Genomic DNA, 25,794 nt, shown 5'->3' with positions numbered 1-25,794 from the left:
TTGTTTACTGTTGGCATATAGAAATGCTTCTGTTTTTTGTATGTTAATTTGTTATCATGAAACTTTACTGAATATGTTTATGAGTTCTAAATTTTTTGGTGAAGTCGTTAGGTTTCTCTAGATATAAGATCGTACTTTCCATAAACAAGGATGATTTGACATTTTCTTTTCCAATTTGGATGCCCTTTATTTCTTTCTCTTGTCTGATTGCTCTAGGCAGAACTTCTAGTACTGTGTTGAGTAACAATGGTAAAAGTGGGCATCCTTGTCTCTTTCCAGATCTTTGAGGAAAGGTTTTCACATTTTCCTCATTCAATATGATACTAGCTGTGGGTCTGTCATATATGGCTTTTATTGTGTTGAGGTAAGTTCCTTTTATGTCCCGTTTTTTTGAGGGTTTTTCTTTTTATCATGAAGGGATTTTGAATTTTATCAAATGCTTTTTCAGCATTAATTGAAGTGATCATATGGTTTTTGCCCTTTGTTCTGTTGATACGATGTATCACATTTATTTGCATATTTGATAATAATAAATTTCTATCTCTATTTTATTTTGGTGTTACGATTGCCCCAGATTTTATCAGTGGGAGGTGCTGAGAACAGGCTTCTGCTTCTTTTTGACTTATCTCTGTGATTCTATGACAGCTTTCTTACTATCTGCTGTAGCAACAAGTTATAGGCTCATTTGTCTTTCCTTGCTCCATGTCTAGAATCAGCCATTTGTCAAAGGATCCTTGGATTCTTTTAGTGGATAATGGTATTTAGAAATCAAGATCTGGAGGCTACATGTGCTTGTTATGAGTGTGTTATGAAGTTGTTTCTTAGCAAACAGACCTAGGACATATATGTGTGCTTATTTCTATTATAAACAAATACAGTAATTTGTTATGCATTTTTAGAAGAAAAAAACCCAAACGACTGAGATGGAGAGCAATAGGGTAGGAGTACTTTAGACTGGGTGGTTAGAGAGGGCTGGGCTTCTTATTTATAAGGGTCCTTATTTATAAGGTCCTAAAGCGTGAGGTGGGTACATTGGAAACAGAGTCTGGAGAGTGTTGTAATTATCCAGGCTGTAATTACCAGGGACTGAATTAAGTCTGAACAGACAGGAGACGGGATCTATGGGACATGATGACTGATGAATGCAGAAAAATGGGGAAGATGAAAAAATTGAGGGAAGTCCCAGGCTTATGTCTCAAAGGCCTCTCAAATTCAGCAGGTTCAAAATGGAATTTCTGGCATTCTTCCTCTGCACTACCCTTTTCATACCTGTTTCTCTTCAGTTATCTCCCATCTCCCCATATGGCTTCTTCATCCATGCCGCTGCATGAGTCAGAGAGACTTGGCAATAGCCCCCAACACCTCTCTCCCTCAGAACTCATATCCAGTCCATCCCCATATCCTATTGCTATTGTCTTATAAGTATCTCTCACATCCATCACTTCTCTTCCTCTCCTCTAGCATCTCAAGTATCCCTCTTCCCTTCCTGGAGTACCACAAGAGCCCTCTAAGTGGGCCTCCTACATCTTTGTTGGCTCCGCTCCCAATTTGTTCCCCACATAGCAGCCAGAATGCCTTTTATAACAGAATTCTGTTCATCTCATTTTCCTTTGTTAAAAATCTTAGTTGCTTCCTATTAACCATTAAGATAAAGACAAAACTCTTCATTAAGTTCTACAATATCTTGCTTGCCTGGTCCGTCTCCTACATCTCTCCACACAATACTCCCTTGGTCTCCCTGACACACTGGTCTCAGCTCAGGCTCGGTCCCTCAGTCTTGTTAGGCTCCCTCCTACTATAGGTGTTTGCGTTTGCTGTTCCTCTGCTTAGAATGCTCTTAGAATGAGTTAGAATTCTCAACTCAATGTCACTTTCATCATCTTTATGACTAGTTCAAATCCAATTTTATAAAGCTTTGCAATACCATGTACTTCTTTTGAGGTTTTATAATAGTTGAATTTTACATTTATTTAATAATTAGTGTTTACCTCCTAAATTTGATGATGAGTTCTGTGAGGGCCAGGACCATGTCTGGTTTTGTTTACTGCTTTATGTAGCAGATACCACATTACTGATGATATAACAAGTATATATTGTGTGAATGAATGAAATTTTATGAGCTGAGCAACCAAAGAGATGATGATCCATTCAATGGAACAAAAATTCTAAGAGAGGAGTAGATTGAGGAGGACAATGATGACCATTCATTTTGGGACATGTTACATTTGAGGTGCCTATCAGCCATGTCTACCCCACAAGAACCTTACCATCTTTTGGGCAAACAAATTAGGCTGTCACTCACAAGCTTTGTGGGGGCTGGTGATAAGTGACACACAATTCCAGGATGATTCTAAGGAACTCCCTGGAGGAGATGAGTAAGCATTCCTGAGCTATGGCTTGTCCATCTACCCCTGTCCCTGGTTTGTAAAGGATATCGGAGGTAGGTGGGGTCTCCAGGTGGTCCTGACTTGGCTCCTTGGCTGCTTATATGAAAGATCTTTATAAACCCAAGAAGGCCCCTTGGAGCTTGACAGTTACTTGCATGAACCACAATGGTCAGGAGCTGAAAATCTCCTTCCAACCCCTGAAAGTGCACTAGACTTAGGGCTAAAAGAGAGCATAGAGAGTGTATTGAAGATATGGTTCAGTGAGCCATCCCTGCAGAGGTGTCATCAGAACTAGGACAGAGCAGCCCATCCTATCCCTCTGGCTCATTCACTCTCTCATTCCTCACTCACTCACTCAACTTCCTATTTCATCTCCATTCAGTGACTTACCTCCCCACTGCCTGACCATAGATACCCACCTATCCATCCAAACAAGAAAGTATGTTAGATTTATAACAGGACTCAAGGCTGATGGGTGTCCCTTACCCCTTCTCCTTTATCCCTCTTTCCTGTGCCCTCACATCTCAGAATCCCAGGTGAGGAGACCATTGGGGTGGGAATTGTCACTGTGCTGGTTGAGTGCTGGGCCATATGTGATTGCAGACTATTAGCAGGAAGAGTGGCGACCAGAATTGGCCACACTTATTCCTCTTGTCTTACTTCCTGTTTTTCTGGCTTCTCCTCTTTCAGTGGTGATGAAGGAATTAGGATCCTTGATCAGACAGATGTCAGGTGGATGCTGGGCTCTGCAGAAGTGCTAGGGGCTCAGGCCCAAAGGAGAAAAAGAAACCATAGTTCCCTATGAGCACTACTGTTTTCTTCTTTGTTTTAAACTATGATTGCACTTTAACCCTGTGGAATTTGCAGAGAGGCTGGGGGAAGGGTGGTATAGCAAGATTTTATAACGTGGCATTTAAAAACCCAGCCATGGACTAATCCTGGCCCCGCCCCCGAGAATTGCTCTTTCAGTTCTCTGAGGGTTGTCATTTATAAAGAGCTCTCCAGAATGCATGCTGTCCATCTGCTGTGGCAGCAGATGGGGCTGGAACTGAGCAGACATAGGACAATGGCAACCACATCAGATAAGAGCATCTTGGAAAAATGCCCAAAGGTGACGAGGGTCTAAGTTACAGACTCATTCACTCATTCCCTCACTCACTCATTCATTCAACAATTATCTACTTAGCACCTAACATGTGTCAGGTATTTTGCTCTTGGCATTGCAGATACAGCATAGGCAACACACAAATGTCATGCCCTCATATGATTTGTTCTTCGTATTGTTAAGGCAGACAGTGCACAGGGTAGCGAACAAAATGGTGAATGCTATGGAGAAAAAGGAAGAATAGTGAGAGAGTTCCAGCGGTGGGAGGGGATTGTACATTATTCAGAATCAAGAGGAATTCTTGATTTCTCCCAGTGAGCAGACATTTCTGCAGAGGCCAGGAGGAAGGGAAAGTGCAAGCTCTGTGAATACAGGGGGAGGAGTCAGATAAAGAGGGTCACAAGAGCAAAGGCCCTGAGGCTTGTTTGAGAAAGGATGTGGAGGTTGGTGTGACTGGAGTGGAGTGAGAGATGGGGAAAGTTGGAGGAGTTGAGTCAGTATGGTGACCTGAGGGATGGGTTACAAAGGCTCTGTAGATTACCTGGAGGACTCTGGGTTTTAATCCGAATGATATGGTCGACTTTGGAAGGTTTTGAGCAGAGAAATGACATTCTGTGGCTGCTATGAAGATAATGGACTGTTGGAAAGGGGAGAAAGAGAGAGGAGACAGGAGCCTATTGTAGTAGTTTTGGTGAGAGGTGATGGTGGCTGTCTGGGACCAATGTTCACTCATTCATTTATTTTTTATTCTGCAAATGTCTATGTAACACTGCTTGGGTATGAGGCCCTCCTCACTATCCATCCACTCCTTCAGTCTCCCTGTGATCTTCCAGCTATCTTTATTGCCTTAACAAGTCTTTACCTGTTACCTATAGAGCTCTGTGCCAGATGCTGACTGGGCATATTCTTGTGGAACTTTGGTACTTGAAAGCAGACACGATGCACCCATAAGCGATTACCAGTCAGTAATCAAACCAATCAGGCCCCGGCCAGCATAAGGTGAATGTTGTCAACACTTAAGTGCTTTAGGAGCCCCATGGAGAGCAGAGTAAGTTTCTGCTTGGAGGTCACATTTAAGCTGAATCTTGGCGGGGTGGGGTGGGGGTGGGGGGGCAAGTCAGTCCTGAAGAGTAACAGGAAACTTGTCCTGAAGCAAGGGGTTCAGATCTGAGCTGAAAGATTTTACAGAGTCAAGTTTTCAAGGAGATGTTACAATGAGGACTCTGTTGTAAGAGGCTGAAACTAACAGAATGAGAAGGGACAGGTTGGTGGCTAGGGGGCCAGCAAGAAGACTGTCACCTTGTGTGAGCCTGATGGCCTGATGGTCAGCAGGAGCCCTGAGGTAGGGGGAGTGTGAGGGCAGGTCCCGGATGCACGGTGGGCAGGGATGCAGGTGGTGCTAATGGCTAACACAGCTCCAGGAGCTGGGAGTGGCAGTCACTGGGACAAACCCTACATTTCTCTTATAACCTGGAAGAAGCCTTTGAGCAAAGAACATAGAGCAGGCAGGGGCCTGGATAGAGCAAGTAGAGAAAATGGATTGGGTCTGGCCTCTGGCCATGAGTGACTCTTTTGGAAGCTTCTGGGAGGAGGGCCATTTGACTGTAGGAACATGGGGATTCAGAGTGGGACCTCATCTAATCCAGCCCTCTACTCTTATAGATGGGAAACTGGAGGCCCAGAGAAGGAGCATAAATTATCCAAGTCCAGATAGAGCATTTGTGACAGAGAAAGGTCAAGCATTTCACTGAACTCATGCTGGAGGAATTCTGTTTTATTTAATTATGCATTTACATATCTCTTTCAATGGAAGAGGAAATTCTAAGAAGAAGAAGATTGTTGTATTCATCTCCTTCTCTGTCATCTAGCTGGGCTTGATACACAGCAGACTCTCCATCCGACCCCTAGGACCTCACGGTCTCCCCTCTTGACCTAGACAAAGGCAGGATGTTAGGCTGGTCTCAGAGCAGATCAGTGGATCAGAAGGAGTAGAGCCTGGCTCTGGACCTCTTGTGTATTCATGTGACTTGGCCTGTGATCAGTTTCTACCTCAGTTATGGGCAGAACCCTTGGCAAAGTCTCACTAACAGGCAAGAATTTGGGTGATTAAAGGGGGCTGCTGCCATGAAGGTGACTGCCATGAAGGTGCAGAGAGGGAGAGGAGATGGGGTGTCCTGTGTCTGAGGTCACTGCAAGAGGAGACAGCCCCTGATGAGAAAGAGAGAGAGCAGAGAGATGCGGAGAGAAGCAGAGAATCCAACAGACCTTGGAGGGCACTTGGGATGCATATCTGAGGCTTGAATCCAGCGCTTGGCTGGCCTGAGGCTGGGCCCCCAGGGACTTCACCAAACCTACTTATTTGTTTCCCTGCTGTTCCAAGGAGCTGAAGGCCACTTCTTTAAAAATAGTATCTCCTGGGCGGCACCTGTGGCTCAGTGAGTAGGGCGCCGGCCCCATGTACCGAGGGTGGCGGGTTCAAACCCAGCCCCGGCCAAACTGCAACAAAAAAATAGCCAGGCGTTGTGGCGGGCGCCTGTAGTCCCAGCTGCTCGGGAGGCTGAGGCAGGAGAATCGCGTAAGCCCAAGAGTTAGAGGTTGCTGTGAGCCGTGTGACGCCACGGCACTCTACCCGAGGGCGGTACAGTGAGACTCTGTCTCTACAAAAAAAAAAATAGTATCTCCCTGCCGACTGCAACAGCAAGATTTCAGGTGGAAATGTCCTTTGCTGTGCCTCCATCCCTGTGTTCAGGATCCTGGTGGGGAGGGCTGAGGCTGCAGATAATTTCTTGAAAAGTCTTCGAGATTTGGGCTGTAGATCTTATCAGCCCGGAACGCAGGGTTTGCATCAGTGCCGGGTGGGTAATTGGTTCTTAAGCTTTTAGTCAACACATCCTCTTTGTCTTGTGCTGTAGAGTTGGCAGAGTGATTTCCACACTGAGAGAGTGAGTTATACTTGTGAGCAAGCTAACTTGTAGGCACAGGACAGTAAGTGCCCCCTGTTTCATGTCCCTTGGTGAACACCCTAGGGAAGGGAGTGGTATTTTCTTCAGTTATGGGGTCATCATGCCCTTCAGGGTAGCAATTATGGACCAGGTCAGGTTTTACACAAAATCTTAGTGGGGAGCTGGAAAGAACTTGAGTTCTGGCCAGGCACAGTGGCTCATTCCTATAATCCTAACACGCAGGGAGGCCAAGGATGGCAGATTGCTTGAGCTCACTAGTTTGAGACCAGCCTGAGCAAGAGTGAGACCCCTATTGCTACTAAAAATAGAGAAAAAAAAAAAAGTAAAGAACTTGGGTTCTATTCTTGGTTCAGCCACAGATTTGCTGTATGACTTGGACAAATCACTTGGCCTTTCTGGGCCTCAGTTTCCTTTTGTGTAAATTATAGGGTTAGAAAAGACAGTTCCTGAGGACCTGTCCTGGATAATTTCTCACATTTCCTGCTTACATTATGCCAACAGAATTTTGGTTAGCACCTTAACTTCCTGATTTCTATCTTGGTCCAGGGTTCATTTTTCACTTTGTCTGATATTTCACCTTAATGGGTTCATTCATTTGGGTCTTTTAAGAGTCTACATTGCCTAAAGAATCCCTTCTATTTTCATGGTATCAGATAGGGAAACAAAGCAGTATCATAGTGTCATATCCATTATTATGTTTTGATCGGCATGGCTGTGTCAAGTAACCAAATATGTAATACTATTGCTAATTTGCACATGAAAAGAGAGACCTAAAGAGAGACCTTGAGGAAGGTCATACAGTTACTACCTGGCAGAGCTAAGACTAGGCTGCAGCTTTCCTGGATGCTGGTTTGTACTTTTTTTGGTCACTCTTTGAGTTTGAGAAGGGCATTGTAAGGATTGCATGGGATACGGATTGTGGTATTCACTAGGTGACAGAAGATGAGAGCACCTGCCACAACATACCTGTACTAGGGAAGGTTGCTCTTAGCCTGGGGCAGCCTCACCCACTAGGGCCCAGTGATGAGGGTTGGGCTGACCCCTGTGCCTAGAGATGCACAGGTCAGGTCAGCAGAGGGTCCTCTGCAGTGGCTGTTACCAACTATCCTGCCCTGCCATCTGCCGTTTTAGCAGGTAGCGAAGGGTGTGGGGCCAAACCCGAAGCCTTTTAAACCTTCCCTTCCCTTTTTTAAAAAAATTAAATAGCTTGTACATTAATGCAATCATAGGGTACAATGTGCTGGTTTTATATACAATTTGAAATATTTTCATAGAACTGGTTAACACAGCCTTCATGGCATTTTCTTAGTTATTGTCTTCAGATGTTTATATTCTGCATTTAGTAAGTTTCACCTGTACCCATTCTAAGATGCACCGTAGGTGTGGTCCCACCATTTACCCTCCCTCCACCCATCCTTCCTCATCCCCTCCCCTCCCTTTCCCCTTTCCCCATATTCTTAAGTTATACTTGGGTTATAGCTTTCATATGAAAGCTATAAATTAGTTTTTATAGGGCTGAGTACATTGGATACTTTTTCTTCCATTCTTGAGACACTTTACTAAGAAGAATATGTTCCAGCTCCATCCATGTAAACATGAAAGAGGTAAAGTCTCCATCTTTTTTTAAGGCTGCATAGTATTCCATGGTGTACATATACCACAATTTATTAATCCATTCGTGGATCGATGGGCACTTGGGCTTTTTCCATGACTTAGCAATTATGAATTGGGCTGCAATAAACATTCTGGTACAAATATCTTTGTTATGGTGTGATTTTTGGTCTTCTGGGTATATGCCCAGTAGAGGGATTACAGGATTGAATGGAAGATCTATTTTTAGATCTCTAAGTGTTCTCCATATCTCTTTCCAAAAGGAATGTATTAATTTGCATTCCCACCAGCAGTGCAAAAGTGTTCCCTTTTCTCCACATCCATGCCAACATCTCTGGTCTTGGGATTTTGTGATATAGGCTAGTCTCACTGGAGTTAGATGATATCTCAAAGTAGTATTGATTTGCATTTCTCTGATGATTAAAAATGATGAGCATTTTTTCATATGTCTGAAGGCCGTGCGCCTGTCTTCTTCAGAGAAGTTTCTCTTCAAGTACCTTGCCCAGCTTGCGATGGGATCCCTTGTTCTTTTCTTGCCAATGCGTTTGAGTTCTCTGTGGATTCTGGTTATTAAACCTTTGTCGGAGACATAACCTGCAAATATCTTCTCCCGGTTATAGCTTTCATATGAAAGCCATAAATTAGTTTCATAGTAGGGCTGAGTACATTGGATACTTTTTCTTCCATTTTTGAGATACTTTACTAAGAAGAATATGTTCCAGCTCCATCCATGTAAACATGAAAGAGGTAAAGTCTCCATCTTTCTTTAAGGCTGCATAATATTCCATGGTATACATATACCAGATTTTGTGACGTGGGCTAATCTTACTGGAGTTAGATGATATCTCAAAGTAGTTTTGATTTGCATTTCTCTGATGATTAAGGATGATGAGCATTTTTTCATGTGTCTATAGGCTGTGGGCCTATCTTCTTCAGAGAAGTTTCTCTTCAAGTCCCTTGCCCAGCCTGAGATGAGATCACGTGTTCTTTTCTTATTAATACATTCTCTGTGGATTCTGGTTATTAAACCTTTGTCGGAGACATAAACTGCAAATATCTTCTCCCATTCTGAGGGCTGTCTGCTTGCTTTACTTACCGTGTTCTTGGCTGTGCAGAAGCTTTTTAGTTTGATCAGGTCCCAGTAGTGCATTTTTGATGCTGCTTCAATTGCCCTGGGGGTCCTCCTCATAAAATACTCACCCAGGCTGATTTCTTCAAGAGTTTTCCCTGCACTATCTTCTAGTATTTTTATAGTTTCATGTCTTAAGTTTAAATCTTTAATCCAGTGAGAGTCTATCTGTGTTAAAGGTGAAAGGTGTGGGTCCAGTTTCAGTCTTCTACAGGTCGCCAGCCAGTTCACCCAGCACCATTTGTTAAATAGGGAATCTTTTCCCCATTGAATGTTTTTAATTGGCTTATCAAAGATCAAATAACGGTAAGTAACTGGGTTCATATCTTGGTTCTCTATTTTGTTCTAGACATCTACCTCTCTGTTTTTGTGCCAATACCATGCTGTTTTGATCACTATCGATTTATAGCATAGTCTGAGGTCTGGTAGAGTAATTCCTCCTGCTTTGTTGTTATTTCTGAGTAAATGTCTTGGCTACTCGAGGTTTTTTCTGATTCCATACAAAATTGTTTAGAAACTTTCATCTGCTTGATCCTGAAGTTGGATTGGCTCTTTTTGGATGCAGAAATGAACTCTTAAAGTAACCCTTTTAGGTTGTTTTTCTTCTGCTCAGTACAGCCAGCTCTTTGCCCTGGGCCAAGAGGGAACCTCAAGGGTAGAAAGGCATAAGCAAGAAGGAGCTCTCTTCTCTCACACTAGGCAGGAGCTTCAACCACCTCCCCAAACCTCATTTATTTTCCATGTGTGGTTTGGGATGTGTGCGTCTGAGCTCTGAATCTGTCACCCTCTCTCTCCCCATCTTATCTCATTAGTTAAGTTTAGCTAGTTGCTTGGGTCTATTTTGGGGCTTGCCATTTCATTCTCTAAGTTCATTGCAGGGTGAATATCAAATTGTTTTTATTATTTTTAAAAAGGTTTTATTATCTGGTAGGAAAAGATCTCTCAATATTTTTTTTCAGGAGTATCTTGGCTTTATATTTCAGATTCAACTTGTGAAGTTCTAAGAAAACATCCTGTGGGTATTTGATTAGAATTGCACAGGAACTCTATCTAACAAATGAAAACATTGTAACCTAATTGTACCCTCATAATAATCTGAAAAACAAAAAAGAAATTGCACTGAATCTACAGACTAGTTTTTCATGAATTGACATTTACTTCTTGTGAACATGATATTTCATATACATGAACTATTTCTTAATGTAGCTTGGCCTTCCTCAATATCTCTTAATAATATTTTATAATTTTCTCCACAAGGGCCTTATATTATGCCAAGAGAATTTTGGACATGCTAAGTTTAAGTTTTTGCATTTTACATTTTTATTGCTCTTGTTAGTGACCTCTCCTCTGAATTTTACTCTATGTTTGTGCTGGTGCTAGGACTACACTTAATTTTTGTATATTCATTTCCAGCCAACTCTCTGAGCTCTTTTATGAATTAAAATAACTTATTTGTAGATATTTTTGGGTTTTCTGCATAGACAACAAGGATGCATTGCTATGACATTTTTATGAGGATTAGAGAATGTTACTGTGTTTGGGGAAACACCAATCCATGGACACTTGACTTGTCCCAGTGAACCAATCCTGGTTAATACAGCCCTGTGTAGGGTGTGTGGCTGGTGAGCACAGCTGAGACCAGCTTCAGCATCCACTCAATGCCCCAGCTGTGTGCCGTTGTGTGCCAGCAATATGGTAGCTCTATGGAAAAGCACATCAACTGCAAATAATGACAGTTTTGTTTCTTCCCATTCACATACATCTTTTTCTTTCCATATTAGCTAAGATCTCAAATACAGTAGTGAATAGAAGTTAGTGAGAGTGGGCTATCTTTATTTTGTTTCTGCTGTCCTGGGAAATGCTTTCAACATGTCACCATTCACTGTATTTTTCATGGTGTATATTCTGTCTTGGTAGATGCCCTTTAATCAGTTTAAGGGAGGTCCCTTCTATTCCTAATTTGTTAAAAGGTTTTTATTATGAATGGATGTTGAATTTTATCAAATTACTTTTATTTATCTATTGAGATGATCATACTTTTTTTCTTCTTTAGCTTATTAATGTGGTGAGTTGCATTAATCTGCTTTCTAATGTTAAAATAACTATGTATTTTTAGGCTTAATGCAATTTATTCATGATATATTGCTGTATTTTGTTTGTTAATATATTTTTGTTTAGTATATCTTTATCAGTATTCATATGTGAGATTGGCCTATATATTTCTTTTCGATGATACTTTATGATGTGAGCATCATAAAATCAACTGAAATGTGTTTTTTCTTTTCTTTCTCTCTCTCTTTTTTGAATTATATAAATTCATTTATGAACTTCTCTGGGCCTCATGTTTTCTTTATAGGAAGATTTTTAAACTGTTGATGAATTCATTCAGTGGTTATAGGTCTATTTTTTTCTTGAGTCAATTTTGGTAAATTGTATTTTTTAAGGTATTAATTTTGTTTATGTTTTCAATATTACATAATATTTTCTTGTCTCTGCTGCATGTGTAATAATAAACCTCTTATTGCTAATATTGTTTGTTTCCACTTTTTTCTAATTTTTCTGATCTTACTAGAAGTTTGTTTATTTTATTTATATCTTCAAAACCCAACTTTTACTCTATTGATCATTTGTATTTATATTTTATTTTGTGTTTTGTTTAATGTTTGTTCCTATCTTAACTATTTTCCTTTTGATATTTTCTTTGGGATTATTTTTTTCTTCTTTTAAAAATTTCTTATATTATTAGAAGTTAGAAATTCCTGTAAATTTCAGATTTTATTTTCTAACTTAAGTCTTTAAGTCTGTAATTTTTGCTCCAAGTTCTTCTACTTTATCTACCTGATATATGATTTTTGCATGTGCATTTCCATAATCATTCTGGTTTATATTTTACTTTCTGCTCTAATTTCTTCTTTGACCTATGACTTGTTTGTTTAAAAATATCCAGATGTATGGGGATATTCATAATGGAGTAGAGACTGTAGTATATTGAATGCCAATCTTTTGAAATGCTGAGGCTTGCTTTAAGGTCTGGAAACTAATTGATTAAAAAAAATGGTTTGTGAATACTTGAAAAGAATGTGTTTTCCTGACACATTTGATGCAGTGTTCTATTCCTACACGGTAAATCTAATTTAAATGTGCCATTTTAATCTCCTGAATCCTTACTGATAATTTTTCTCTTCCATCTATCCCTTAGTGACAGAAATGGGTATAAATTTTTGTGATTATAGACTAGTTTCTTTCTCCTTGAAGTTTTATTACCTTTCACTTTGTATATCTCAAGGTCATGTACTAAATATATCCTCATTGTTATATCTTTTTGATGAGTTTTTTGATTTTACATATTGAATCTCTGTTTCTATAATGCTCATTGCACTGAAGTTTTTTCTGTATTACATAAATACATCAGCACGAGATTTCTTTAGGTAAATATTTCATGATGTCTTGAACTTTAAGGTGCTTTGGGGATATTTTTTGTGGTAGCCTATAGCACACACATGCTCCTTCCTTTCCCCCCTGTGTAATTCACCCTTAAGAATCACTGCTTATAGCTGGTAAATTAGCTCATTTTCCCTTTCTAGGATTATTATATTGTTTTTGTTTTGTTTTGTTTTTGAGACAGACTCTCACTCTGTTGCCCAGGCTAGAGTGCAGTGGCATGATCATAGTTTAGGGAAACCTCATACTCCGGGCTCAAATGATCCTCCTGCCTCAGCCTCTTGAGTAGCCTTAATCTCCCAAGTAGCCGAGACTATAGGTCTGTGCATAAAGACGGAGTCTTGCTGTGTTGCCCAGGTTGGTCTCAAACTCCTGGTCTCAAGTAATCTCCTGCCTGGTCTCCTAAAGTGGTAAGGTGACAAAGTGAGCCACTGCGCCCAGCCACTATATGTCGATATTCTTTTTCTTTATTATTCATTTACTTTCCCCCCTCTACATAGTTGGAGGGAATTGGCTATTTCTTTCTTTGTGTATATTGATTTAGTTAAATACTACAGATGTTATAGCATTAATGACAACCTAACAAGCCTAAAGTTAATTTTCATCTCTATTTTCCTTGCTCCCAAATAGAATATTAGAACACTTAGCTTACTTTAGTAATCTCCTTCTGAATTTATATACATTTTAGATTTATTTTTTTCTTTATCTCATAAATGAGACATAATAAGGTCTTCTAGGCAAAGTTTGTTTGGATTTATCCACATAGTTACAAATAAGTTTGCTCATGCTTCTTATATCTCAAACCTTCCATTTGACATTACATTCTTTCCGTCTGAAGTAAATCTTTCAGAAGTTTCTTTAGTATGGGATTTTTACTTGTCTGAAAAACGCTTTTATTTACTCTTATTCCTAAAAGAAAAATTTTCTGAATACAGAACTTCAGAATAGTTATTTTCTGTAATTAGATATGTCTATTTTACTGTTGTTTCTTGACTCATCATTGCTATTAAGGTTGTCTTTCTATCTAATTTTCTTTCTCCTTTAGATGCTTCCAAAATCTTCTCTGGCTTTGGTGCTCTTTTGTCTTATGAGTGGTTCAGGGTGTGAATATCTTTTGTATTTATCCTGCTTAGAAGTCACTGGATTCTGAATTTGAAAGTCGTTTTGTCTTTCAACAGTTCTGGGAAAATTTTCAGCCACCATTTCTTTGAATATGACTTTCCTGCACTTTCTCTCTTAATTTCTTTGCGAATATGATGAAATGCTTGTTAGACTACATCCCTCTATGTTCCTTAGCTTTAGTTCTGTCGTATTTTCTTTCTCTATTTGTTTTTCTGGACTGCATATTCAATACTTTCTTCTGTTTTCTCTCTCTCAAATCCCTTCTTTATCTGTGATTAATTTGTCCAGTGAGTTTTTCATTTTCATTATTGTATTTTAACGTATGGAAGTTCTATTTTGTTCCCTCTCACATTTACCTGGCCATATGTTATAGCCTATGTTCTTTGAAAATGTTTCAAAGAGATTCCTCTTTTAGAACTAAATACTCTAGTTGATCTCCCTTCCCAAACAGATAATGCAAATTTAGGCCACAAACCTAATTGAGAGTCACACTATGGTCATTAATTCTTGACTTTTCTTGCTGATACTTTTGGTATAGAAGGTTTATTTCCCATTTACCCCTATTCCGTGTTTCTGGTCTTGTGTTTCTCTCTTTGATTCCTCCCCTTGAGAAGTCCCTAGGATTTATTTCTTGTCTCCCCAGCCATGTACACACATGAAACAGAAGTTCAGAGTCTACACCATTCAGCAGATGTTCTCAGGGAAGAAACTCCCTTGGATTCTTGCTCAGGACCCCTGGTTCTGCTTTTGGTCTTTCCAGCTTTCTTGTGTTTTTGCCAGATCAGTGATGTATTTAAAAACATTAATGCAACATTATTCATCCTTTGAAGTTGTTCTTATGGAGAAGCATTTTAGAGTGTTTGGTCTATGATCTTTCCAGAAATAAAAATTCCGTGAATTTTTATATAAGGAGGGAGTTCAATTATTAATTAAAAATCAATTGCTGAAAAATATTGTCATGGTATGGAGGATCTTAAAGAGACAGTCTTTACCCTCAGTCAAATCAGCTGTGTACTTTTATTTAACCTCTTTGGGTCTTCATTTCTACATCTTTAAACTGGGGGAAATAGTAGTACTGATTATTCTGGACATTTGGAGGAATAAGTGAAGTTATTTATGTGAACCACTTATAAGAGTTCTTGGCACATAGTTAAATGCCTAACACCATATTTTATTGAACTGAAGATGTCATATATTGTGAGATCCCTGTTACTTCATGAAAAAGAAAATATGGTTCCAATTAAGCTATGCCACTGACTGAAACATACATTCCAACTTTGGACGTCAAAATATTTTTAAAAAGCATCTTAGAACGACCTGACATTAGTAAATTCATCTATAATTATGAATGGATGAACATGGGTAGAAAAGGCACTGGTTGAGAAACAGAATTTTAGTCTGAGAATTGATAGGACTTTATGTGTTTGTAGGTATTTATCCCATTCCACCCTTACCTCATTGGATTCTGGACTCTGTTTGCATTATGCATGAATTAGAGTCAGTGTCCAGACAGTTAACTATCCGTAGACCAACAAAATGCCACCATCTCTCCAGGACTGAGCAAGAAGAGAGAAAGAACTCATGTGTTTTGAGTGACTTCTGTGTGTCTAGTGCACTCATGAGTGCCTTAAATATAGTATTTACTCTAATTCTTACAATAAGCCTGATTAATTAAAATTATTTGCTGCAAATAACACCCCCCAAGCAATATTAGTGGTTTAACAGTTTGTTTCTTTCTTGCTCACTCCATAGACTGTTGTGGATTGGGTGGGTTGACTCCAGGCTGTGATTCAGAATTCATCTTCCTTCATTTGCTTCTCCATATTGTGGCCTTCAGCTTGCCCTGGCATTAGTCGACAGGCAGGAAGGGGAAGAGGAAGGGAACATAGAAAAAGTATACCTTCTATTATGATATGATTTACAATTATTCAAGACCTCACATTTTTTCTGGGTTACTTTTTTGGACGGAGAAATTAGTATAGGTTAAGGTATTTGGAAGGGCCTCCCATATGAGGTAGGATCAGAACTGAGCCCAGATGCATTGATATTGCCTGGAGGTAGAAAAAGAAAATTAAGAAATTTCAATCGGGATATATTGGAATGCCATGACCAATGCATAGAATCATGTAGGTGCAAATGGTTTGGGAGAACAATGGAACACTTTGTTGGGGGAAGAGCTAACATTTACTGAGCTGCTACTCTGTGCTAGACACTTACCATGATCCGTGTCATACTGACATAAATGAGTATTGACAGGGTAGTGTTCTGTGAATGGGTTGTTGATCCATTCTTTGCCCCAAAGAGTTAGTTGTGGCCCATGTGGTCCATGTACCAGATACTTTCTCTCTCTCTCTCTACATAAGGGGTCCTTTAAATGAAGATATTATGACAATGACAATAGGATTTGTTGAGAATGGCTATGTTGCCATCACTCTCTGGGTTATTCTTTTTACATCTGCTGGTTCTAGAATAGGTGATGGTTCTGTCTTTGACTATTTTTCATTAATGAACTGTTGAGAACTCTTCATCTTTGTGGCTGAGCCAAATCTGATTTAGTCTAGATTCTCCTTTGAATTGAATGTCCCGTGCTATTTTGGTCATTCAGGATGTGAGCTATGATGTTAATTATTTCTTCAGGGTCAATTTGACTAATTACAGACATATCTTAGTGTTTTTATCTGTATTTTTCCAAAGAATGGTCTGTGTTTTAATCCATTTTGTGCTGCTGTTACAGAATGACTGGGTAATGTATAATGAACAGAAATTTATTGGCTCACAGTCCTGGGGGCTGGAAAATTCAACATCAAGGCATCTCCATGTTAGGTTGGATCCCCCCAAATACCGTCCCTCTTCCCAGCCTCCTCCCTCAACCGAATAGTGCAATGATACATTTCTAAACTATTAAGAATAGAGGATGAATGTTTTTACCACAACAAATAAGTAAGCAAGGAGACAGTTATACTCATCAGTTAGATGTAAGCATTCCACGTTGTATATCAAATCAGCACATTGTACCCCATAAATACATTAATGTACACAGGTATGATTTAATAAAGAATTAAAAAAAAAAAAGGCATCTGTATGCTTGGTATCTGGTGAGGCCATCCTTTTCTTCAAAAATGTTGCCTTGCGTATGGAGGGAAGGAAGGCTAGATTCTCACATGGCAGAAGATGGAAGAGCCAAGAGAGAAAACCCACTTCTGTGAGGCCTCTTGATTAACACCATTAATTTATTCCTGAAGGCTCTGCCCTAATGCCTTATAGGCATATCTCAGAGATATTGCTGATTTGGTTCCAGACAACTGCAATAAAGCCAATATTGCAATAAAGCAAGTTGTGCGAGTTTTTTGGTTTCCCGTGCATATAAAAGTTATGTTTATACTATGCTATAGTCCAGTAAGTGTGCAATAGCATCATGTCTAAAACAATTTTCCAAAAGCTTAATTAAAAAAATACTTGATTGGGCTAGGCATGGTGACTCATGCCCATAATCCTAGCAATTTAGGAGGCTGAGATGGGAGGATCACTTGAGGACAGGAATTTGAGACCAGATTGAGCAACATAGTGAGACCCTGTCTCTACAAAAATTAAAATATTAGCCAAGTGTGGTGGCACACAGTCTTAGCTACTTGGGGCCTTCAGGTTACCCTGGCATTACTCAATAGGCAGGAAGGGGTGGTGGCACACAATCTTAGCTGAGGTAGGAGGATTACTTGACCCCAGGAGCTTGAGGTTACAGTGAGCTATATTGATGCCACTGCACTCTAGCCTATGTCAAAAATATTTTATTGCTAAAAAATGCTGACAAGCATCTGAACCTTCAGTGAGTTATAATCTTTTTTGCTGGTGGTGGAGGGTCTTGCTTTAATGTTGATGGTTGCTGATGTCTCGGGGTATTGGTTGCTTAAAATTGAGGTGGCTGTGAAAATTTCTCAAAATAAGACAACAATGAGGTTTTCATATTGAATAACTTTTCTTTTCATGAAAGATTTCTCTGTAGCATGCTGTATTGTTTAATGGCATTTACCCACCGAAGAACTTCTTCCAAATGTGAAGTCAATCTTTTCAAACCCTGTGGCTGCTTTGTCAACACAGTTTATGTAATATTCTAAATTTGTTATTGTAATTTCAACAATGTTCACAGCATCTCTACCAGGAGCAGTTTCCATCTTAAGAAATCACTTTTTTGCTCATCCTTAAGAAGCAACTCCTCATCTGTTCAAGTTTCATCATGAGATTGCAGCAATTCAATCCCATCTTCAGGCTCCACTTCTAATTCTGGTTCTCTTGCTATTTCCACCACATCTGCAATTACTTCCTCCACTTAAGACTTGAACCCCTCAAAGTCATCCATGAGGGTTGGAATTATCATCTTCCAAACTCTTGTGAATGGTTGGAATTATCATCTTCCAAACTCTTGCGAATGTTATTTATTTCAAAATTGATCAAAATGGAGAGACAACTTCTTCTTTCCTTAAATCTCATGAGCCAACCTCTGCTAGCCTCAAACTTTTCTTTTGCAGCTTCCTTACCTCTCTTAGCCTTCGTAGCATTAAAGAGAGTTGGCCTGGCATGGTGGCTCACACCTGTAATCCTACCCTGTTTCCCAGAAAATAAGACAGTGTCTTATTTTAAGGTGTGCTCCCAAAGACGCGCTAGGTCTTATTTTCAGGGGACGTCTTATCTTTCCTGTAAGTAGGTCTTATTTCTGGAGGCTGTCTTATTTTCGGGGAAACAGGGTAGTACTCTGGGAGGCCGAGGCAGGTGGATTTCTTGAGTTCAGGAGTTCGAGACCAGCCTGATCAAGACTGAGACCCCCTATCTCTACTAAAATTAGAAAGAACTAGCCGATCATTGTGCTGAGTGCCCATACTCTCAGATACTCAGGAGGCTGAGGCAAGAAGATCCCCTGAGCTAAAGAGATTGAGAGGTTGCTGGGAGGTATAATGATGCCATAGCACTCTACCCAGGGTGACAAAAAGAAAGAAAGAAAGAGAGAGAGAGAGAGAGAGAGAGAGAGAGAGAGAGAAAAGTAAGAAAGAAACTGAAGAGAGTTAGAACCTTGTTTCAAATTAGGATTTGGGGATTTGGTTTAAGGGAATGCTGTACCTGGTTTGATTGTCTATCTAGAATACTCAAACCTTTTCTATATCAGCAATGAGACTGTTTTGCTTTCTTATCATTTGTGTGCTCACTGGAGTAGTACTTGTAATTTTCTTCAAGAATCTTTGTATTCACAACCTGGCTAAGTGGCTCAAGGAGCCTGATTTTCAGCCTGTCTCAGCTTTTTCCTCACTAAGCTTAACGATTTCTAGCTTTTAAGGTGAGAGATGTGAAACTCTTCCATTCACTTGAACATGTAGAGGTGATTGTCAGGTTGTTAACCAGTCTCTTTTCAATTTTGTTGTGTCTTAGGGAGCAGGGACTTCTGAGGAGAGGAACAGCAATGGCTGAATGCCCTGTTGGTGGAGCAGTTAGAAGCCACACACGTGTCAATTAAGCTCTCCATCTTACATGGGTGTGGTTTGTGGCTCTCCAAATCAGTCATAATAGTAATATCAAGGATCATTAATCACAGATTACTGTAACTGATATGGTAGTAATGAAAAAACTTGAAATACTGCTAGAATTACCAAAATTACACAAAAACATGAGGTGAGCACATGTTGGAAAAATGGCACCAATAGTTTTGTTTGACACAGGGTTGCCATAAACCTTTAATTTGTAAAAAAAACAAAAAAACAAAAAAACAGAAAAGTAAAGGAAAGAAAGAAAGAAAGGGAAATTCAACATCTGTGAATCAAAATAAAGTGAAGTGCAATAAAGTGAGATAAGCCTGTAATTAGCTCTAAAGCCCCCATCTTCCCAACTACCACGTTGAGGGTTAGGTTTCAACCTATGAACTTAGGAGGGGAAACAAACATTCAAGCATGCAATGTCTATGTACTAGATTTTTTGTCTGATTGTTTGTTTAATCTCTTTGTAGTAGGCTTTGATTCTTTCTGATACATTTAATATAGTCCGTTCTTTAATCCTCTTTGGTAGGAAGCAGCTCTTGGGAGCTAAAATCTGGGTGGAATGGATCCTTCATTGGGCACAAAGATGATACCTGATGTGGTACCCTTAACTAGCCCCTTGTGTCAAAGTAGCTTCTGGTATTATTACTTCACTTTCTCTGAGGTATCATGCAGGCTACGTGATCTTATGTGATTCTAACAATAACCCTGAGAATAAGTTCTATTCCCATTTTACAGATGAAGAAACTAAGGATCTGAGAGTCCTAGTAAGAAGCAAAACTGGGACTGGAATCCCAATCCTCCACTTTTGGATTTCCCAATCCTCACCACCCTACCTCCTTTCCAATGTTAGCAAAATTGAGCAAACTCCAGTTTGGAAGACTTGGGGATGATGTATAATCAGAGAAGAGTGGATTATCATTGCTGTTACAGCACTGTCATCTGCTCATGACTTTAGAAGAGAAAAGTATAGTCATCAAACTAAGAGATCGTACAATTCTGTCTCTTATGTCCTTTTCCCAAGGGTACATAGACCCTTTCAACCTGAGTCCTCATCATGACTCACAGAGGGAAATAGCTTGCCCGGTATGAACTTTGAGTATGATTTATGAAACAAGATGTATCCAAATTTTCACCACGTTGGAGCTATTCAATTTTCTCTAATGGCCTTTATCTGAGAGTTATGTCTGTTCGTGGCAGTCACAACCAGTAAGTCATTAGCTTAAAGTATACTGATTGTTACTTTTAGCACCCTGGGACCTGGGCCCAGTGGGCAAGGTCTCTCACTTTTTGCAAATCTAATCTAAGGAACATTGAGCAGTTGGCTAACATTCACATCAGGAAAAGTTAGAAAGTAAGAAAGGATAATTAAAAAGTTAAAGAGTAAAAGGCAGTTGAATAGTTGGAGTTCAGGAGGTGGCAGACTGGCTTTGTATGGCTGCCTCCCTACCCTAGGCACTGTCCTCAAGTGAGGAAGAGAGATGGAATAAATCTTTATATGAACACCTACTGTGTGCTGGGCACTTCACCTATGTAACCTTACTGATGTGTGCAGCATTCTCAGTTTGTCTTTATTATATGTCTTATTTTGTAGGTAAAAAAGCCTAATGCCCAAGGTTGTACAGATCGTAACTGATGGAGCTGGGATGTGAACTTAGGCAGTCTTAGTCCTGAATCTGTATTCTTAACCCACAGAATTCAGAGATCAGGGCAGATCAAAGGCTCAGCCACGCTTCCCTTGGGCCTGCACCTGACCTGAGGTCTTGAAGTCTGGGCACCTGATTCTCACTTTGACCTTTAGAAAATCTGGAACTCAAGGCCAGCTCCCAGAATGCTGGTTACTGCAGCTCCTGTGTGGCTCAGGGCTGGGAGCTCTTCTGATGGGCAGCTGGATGGTCAGAGACTCACAGGCAGTAGAACCCACCAGAGACATAAGGTGGGGACAGCTATGGCTTTTCTGACTCTGGGAACCTGAGCTTCCCTCTGGGATAGCCACATGGTCCTTCAGGAGAGGCTGCCTTGGAGTTGGCTTGATAAGGTGGAGACATTTGGAAGATGGGTTGTCACATAAATCAGGTACTGGGACACATGGGCCTCATTGGGGGACAGCCAGAGACTGAGCTCCTATCTCTGACCTCTGGGTACTCGTGGGTCCAAATGAGTCAATCTGCCTGTTCCATTCTCAGGCTGAGTGGAATCTGACTGGGACTCTTGAATTTCCCTGCCCACAATATTTTTCTGCACTTGATAACCACAGCACAGGAGAAAGAACAGGCATAACCAGCCCTGTTTTACAGATGAGGACTGAGGCTCCAATAAGCTCCTATGGTAAACCACCCTGAGGCCCCCACTAGCCTCCAACCTGGCAAAGCCTTATTTGGATTTTGCATGGGAGTTTATGAGAATGAGGAAACCTGCCTGCATGTCCCCAGGTTGGGGTCCTGTGTGACCTCAGGCAGTCTCTTCCTCATCTTCTGAATGTCTCTTTCCATCTGTCCATGTTAACTACTGTGCTTTCATCTCTTCATTGGGGAAGAGATGGGTTATAACAGTTGTGACCTACCTCATGGGGCCAGTGGACTAAATGTAAAGGGTTTGGAGCATCCAGTAGGTGTTTCTCCCTTTCTGCTACCTCCTTTTCTTCCTTGTTGTTGTTGCTATTGTTACCATCACAAGGACATAATCCCTAAGGCTCCCATGCTGTAGGAACATGATGTAGGCTCTTTCCGGAAGGCTGCCTGGATTTCTCCAGGGAGCTCTAATCTTAGCTGGGTCAAGTCCACAGTATTTTTTTTTTTTATTAAATCATAGCTGTGTACAGTGATATGATCATGTGATATGATCATGGGGCATCATTCACTAGCTTCACAGACCGTTTGACACACTTTCATCACACTGGTTAACATAGCCTTCCTGGCATTCTCTCAGTTACTTGTGTAGGTGAGATTCTTGTTGCCTTCTAGGTAAGGCCTAGAAAGTAGACACACCCAATTAATCAGGTGGAGGCTTGGGTGGGACCTTGTCTGTGGTTTGCTGAAACTGTTCTGGTTGCAGAGTTGAGGAGCAAAGCTGAGGTCTAGGAGGGGGCCCCCTTACCTGATAAAGGTTTTCAGGGCCCAGGGGGATAGGGACATACTCTGTAAGTCCTGAGGTCTCCTCTGCCTACTTGCTGGGCTCTGTCCCCTGGCAGCTGTAAGTGGCTCTTGGGGCTTTCTCCAGGGAGTCAGAGCTCTCTATATTTCATGAGGCTGGATCCATTCAGCAGCTTGCTTGGATTCTTGTGCCTCTCTTGAGAATGAGGGTTCTTAAACTATCTGATTGCTACAGTATGCCAGCCACCCCAGCTAGTAGTACTGAGATATCTCCAATGACTATTGCCACCTTTGCACAGGTCACACAGAGGCCCAGAGTGGGGTGGGGAGGGAGAAGTGTTGTGGTTACCTCCCAAAGCTCTTTACAGCCTTCCCTTTCACCCCTGGGCCCCTGTCTCTCCATTTCTAGGGTTAGTGCTTCCTTTGAAACTTGTACCTGCCTTTTAAATGAACCCCTTTTGCTGATCTCACTCTGTCTGCTTCCCTTCTCACCACAGGAACTGAAATTTCACTCTGATCATTTTTCTCCTCTGCCCAAACACCTTCAATGGCTCCCTATTACCCATACAATATAGTCTAAAGAATCCGTTTATTTCATAGTCCAGACCATAGAAGCACCCTCCTTCTAGACTCCTAGAAGGATTTGGTCCCTAAATACTTGTTACATTTTTCTTGGTCTCCTTACCATGGCTGATACTGCTGTCTTGGCCCTGAACGCCCTTGGCCTATCTTCACCTGGCAAGACCTTACCCTGTATTTGAGGCCCAGCTCACATGTCACCTCTTCTAAGAAGTATTCTACTCCCCCAGCTGAAAGTAAACAGTACATTTTCTACATTCCCACACTACTGGGATAGTTTCCTGGAAACTCCACAACTAGCACAGAAGGCGCCTTCTAGAAACACTTGGACTTCCCTAATCTTAACCATTCTCATGATTCTGTGTTTTTCACATGCTCCTCCCTTCGCCCTGTACTCTCTTCTTTCCAGCCCCTCTCCTTCCTCTGCTACTCCCACACTCTTTTTTTAAGTTTAGTGTTGGTATCATGACCTGAGAAACTTCCTGGGCCCCCCTTCTTCCACTTTCCTTTCTGACCGGGTAGTGCTTCAAAGTCCTCTGTCCCTGGGCCCCTCTGCGTTCCCCTGGTTATCTGTCATTGTAGTTTTCTTACAGCATTGTGACTGTCCATTGATCCATTGGAAGAACCTGCTGAACACACAGCGGGGTGGGGAGGGAGGCTGCCAGGTGGGTGTGACCGATGGAAGACAATAAGAACTCAAGAGGAACAGGTGGCTTTGTCTTAGTGGATGTTTGAATGTAGAGCCCTTTCAGTGCAATGTGTATGGTATCCAAAGGGCCTCCCACATGGTCTCACTGTATGCTCATATCACCGTGAAAATAATTACCGTTGTCTCCAGTTTATCAGCGAGGAAGTGGAAGCTCCTTCAACAGGAACTCACACAGTCAACAAGTGTCAGGCCTGGGGGGCCCAGCAGCGAGCAGGACAGATCTCTGTTTCTTGCACTGGAAACCTCAAAAGAGAAAACAATTAGCTCCTCTTGTCACAGTTAATTATTTATGAATAATTGTGATAACCTCTATGAAGGAGAAATAGAGAAGGGGCTGTGGAATCAAATAATGAAAGACTTGATTAAATCCACAGGCCAGGCCAGGCTGAGTCCTGAAGGATCACAGGGATAACTTGGTGAGGGGAGACAGAGGCAAGCTTGCTAAAGGAAGGAGGTTCCACGAAAGCGCTTGGAGGGGGAGGCATGGCTTGCTGAAAGGAGAAATGGCAGTCAGGATGGATGAGCAGCTGGAGGGACAGGACAAAAGGCTAGAGAGGTAGGCAGGGGCCAGATCAATGCATGCCAAGTAGGCCACAAGAAGGTTTGTTCTTTGTCCTAGTAGCAACAGGAAGCCATTGAAGGATTTTAAACAGTGGATTGATGTGAACGTGATTAGATTTTTGCTTAAGATCTCTCTGGTGGTTGTGTAGAAAATGATTTGGAGAGGGTCAAGTCTGAGGAGGAGAAGGGAGGAACCCATTAGGAGGCTCTTGGAGAGGGCTAAGTGAGAGATGACAATGCCCTTGACCAAGGAAGTGGTAGTGGAGATGGAAAAATATGGAGGACAAGGGAAAGGGCCACATCCAGCAAAATTCTTGGCTAGACATCCAGAAGCTAGCCTCTGGATTCTAAATCTTGTGCATTTGGCACAGACTAGGGGAGGCAAAATGGACAAAAACATTAATTTTGGGCCATTTTAAGGTGTAGGCATCATGCCAGGCACAGGTGAATTTGATTCTATCGCAGCCATTCAGGCTGCAGAAAGAAATCTCCTCCCAGTCTTAAGCTCCCAGCTCCGTGTCTGTGAATGGTGAAACCTAGGCCGCATTCTTCTCCATGTACCTGGCTGGTGAAATCTAGGTCATGTGCATCTGCTGTGTGTGTCTGATTGGTGGGACCTAAGTCATGTGTTAGTACACATGTAGCCGACCTTTCAGTCTATCTTGGGAGGCAGGTTTTCCCTTCACCCAGACTTCTAAAGGCAGGAATAGTTCTCAATTGCAGGAAGTGGGTTCAGATGTTAGGGGACCAGAAAGAAAAGTAAATGTTTACAGGTGGATTATCTTAATGCTTGCAACAGTCTTGAGAAGTTGAGTTTATATTTTCCCCATTTTACACATGGAGAAACAGATATTGACACATCAGAAGAACTCTGATTTCTTCCTCAGCAAAGCAGTGCTCTGTGAGGGCTTTTTCCGCCATAAAGGTAGAGTGATTTATAATGATAGGTGACAAGACAGCCTGTTGCTTCAGAGAGCTCTTGCACTCTCTGAAGCCTTTGAGAAAAAAGAATTATAGCCAAATTGGCCTGGCCCTGTCCCATTCCTCTCTGATTCCCCAGCACTTTTCTCCCTGTACCTAGTGCCTCTGCTGAAGCTTAACTACTTTCCACAATATTTACTGTCCCTCCTATGTTGACAGCCCTAATGGACTCTACAGATGAAGCAATCCCAGCCATGCCTTGAGCTGTACCTGGATCAGCCCATTAGACAATGGCAGAAACCACCCTTGTTGTCTGTTTCTAATTGAATACTTTACTGTAAATTGCCCCCATTTCCTCAAAGAGCCCAGTCTCCTTAGCCAAATGGAGGTGAGCAAGGGCTGCCCTTAATGGGATGTGGGAGCAGAAATGAGCTGTCCAAATGGAACTGTTGTCACAGCAGGCATTGAGTTAAATCAGAAACACTTCCAGCTTCAAGTCCTATTTGTAAACCAGCCCCTCCTGGTGGAAGAGAGGCAGCTCAGAGGCCTGAAGAAGCAAGGCTGCAGGAGCCAGGTGGGATTCTCACCGAGTTAGGAAGGGCCCTTGGGGAGGCACTGAAGGGGTTTCCTCTTTCCTGCTCACTCCTTCATTTGTCCT

General features: G+C 41.3%; 1 protein-coding gene across 5 annotated transcripts in view; it reads left to right on the top strand.

Annotated features, from left to right (window-relative positions):
* INSC (INSC spindle orientation adaptor protein) overlaps nt 1–25,794 on the top strand; it is a 133,621-nt gene that overhangs the window by 10,749 nt on the left and 97,078 nt on the right. For 2 of the 5 annotated variants that reach the window (XM_053562572.1, XM_053562569.1), the window contains exon 1: nt 21,101–21,210. The exons of 2 other annotated variants lie outside the window; for them this stretch is intronic. In XM_053562572.1, the coding sequence (XP_053418547.1) occupies nt 21,106–21,210 (105 nt within the window). In that variant the 5' untranslated portion in view covers nt 21,101–21,105. Of the gene's footprint in view, nt 1–4,496; nt 4,541–21,100; nt 21,211–25,794 lie in introns of those variants that run through there. One more of the 5 variants, XM_053562571.1, reaches the window with a different exon arrangement.

The sequence above is a fragment of the Nycticebus coucang genome, chromosome 14, assembly GCF_027406575.1.
Source record: "Nycticebus coucang isolate mNycCou1 chromosome 14, mNycCou1.pri, whole genome shotgun sequence".
Classification (NCBI taxonomy): domain Eukaryota; kingdom Metazoa; phylum Chordata; class Mammalia; order Primates; family Lorisidae; genus Nycticebus; species Nycticebus coucang.
Note: the sequence above shows the minus strand (reverse complement) of the source record. Positions and strands in the feature narration are given on the sequence as shown.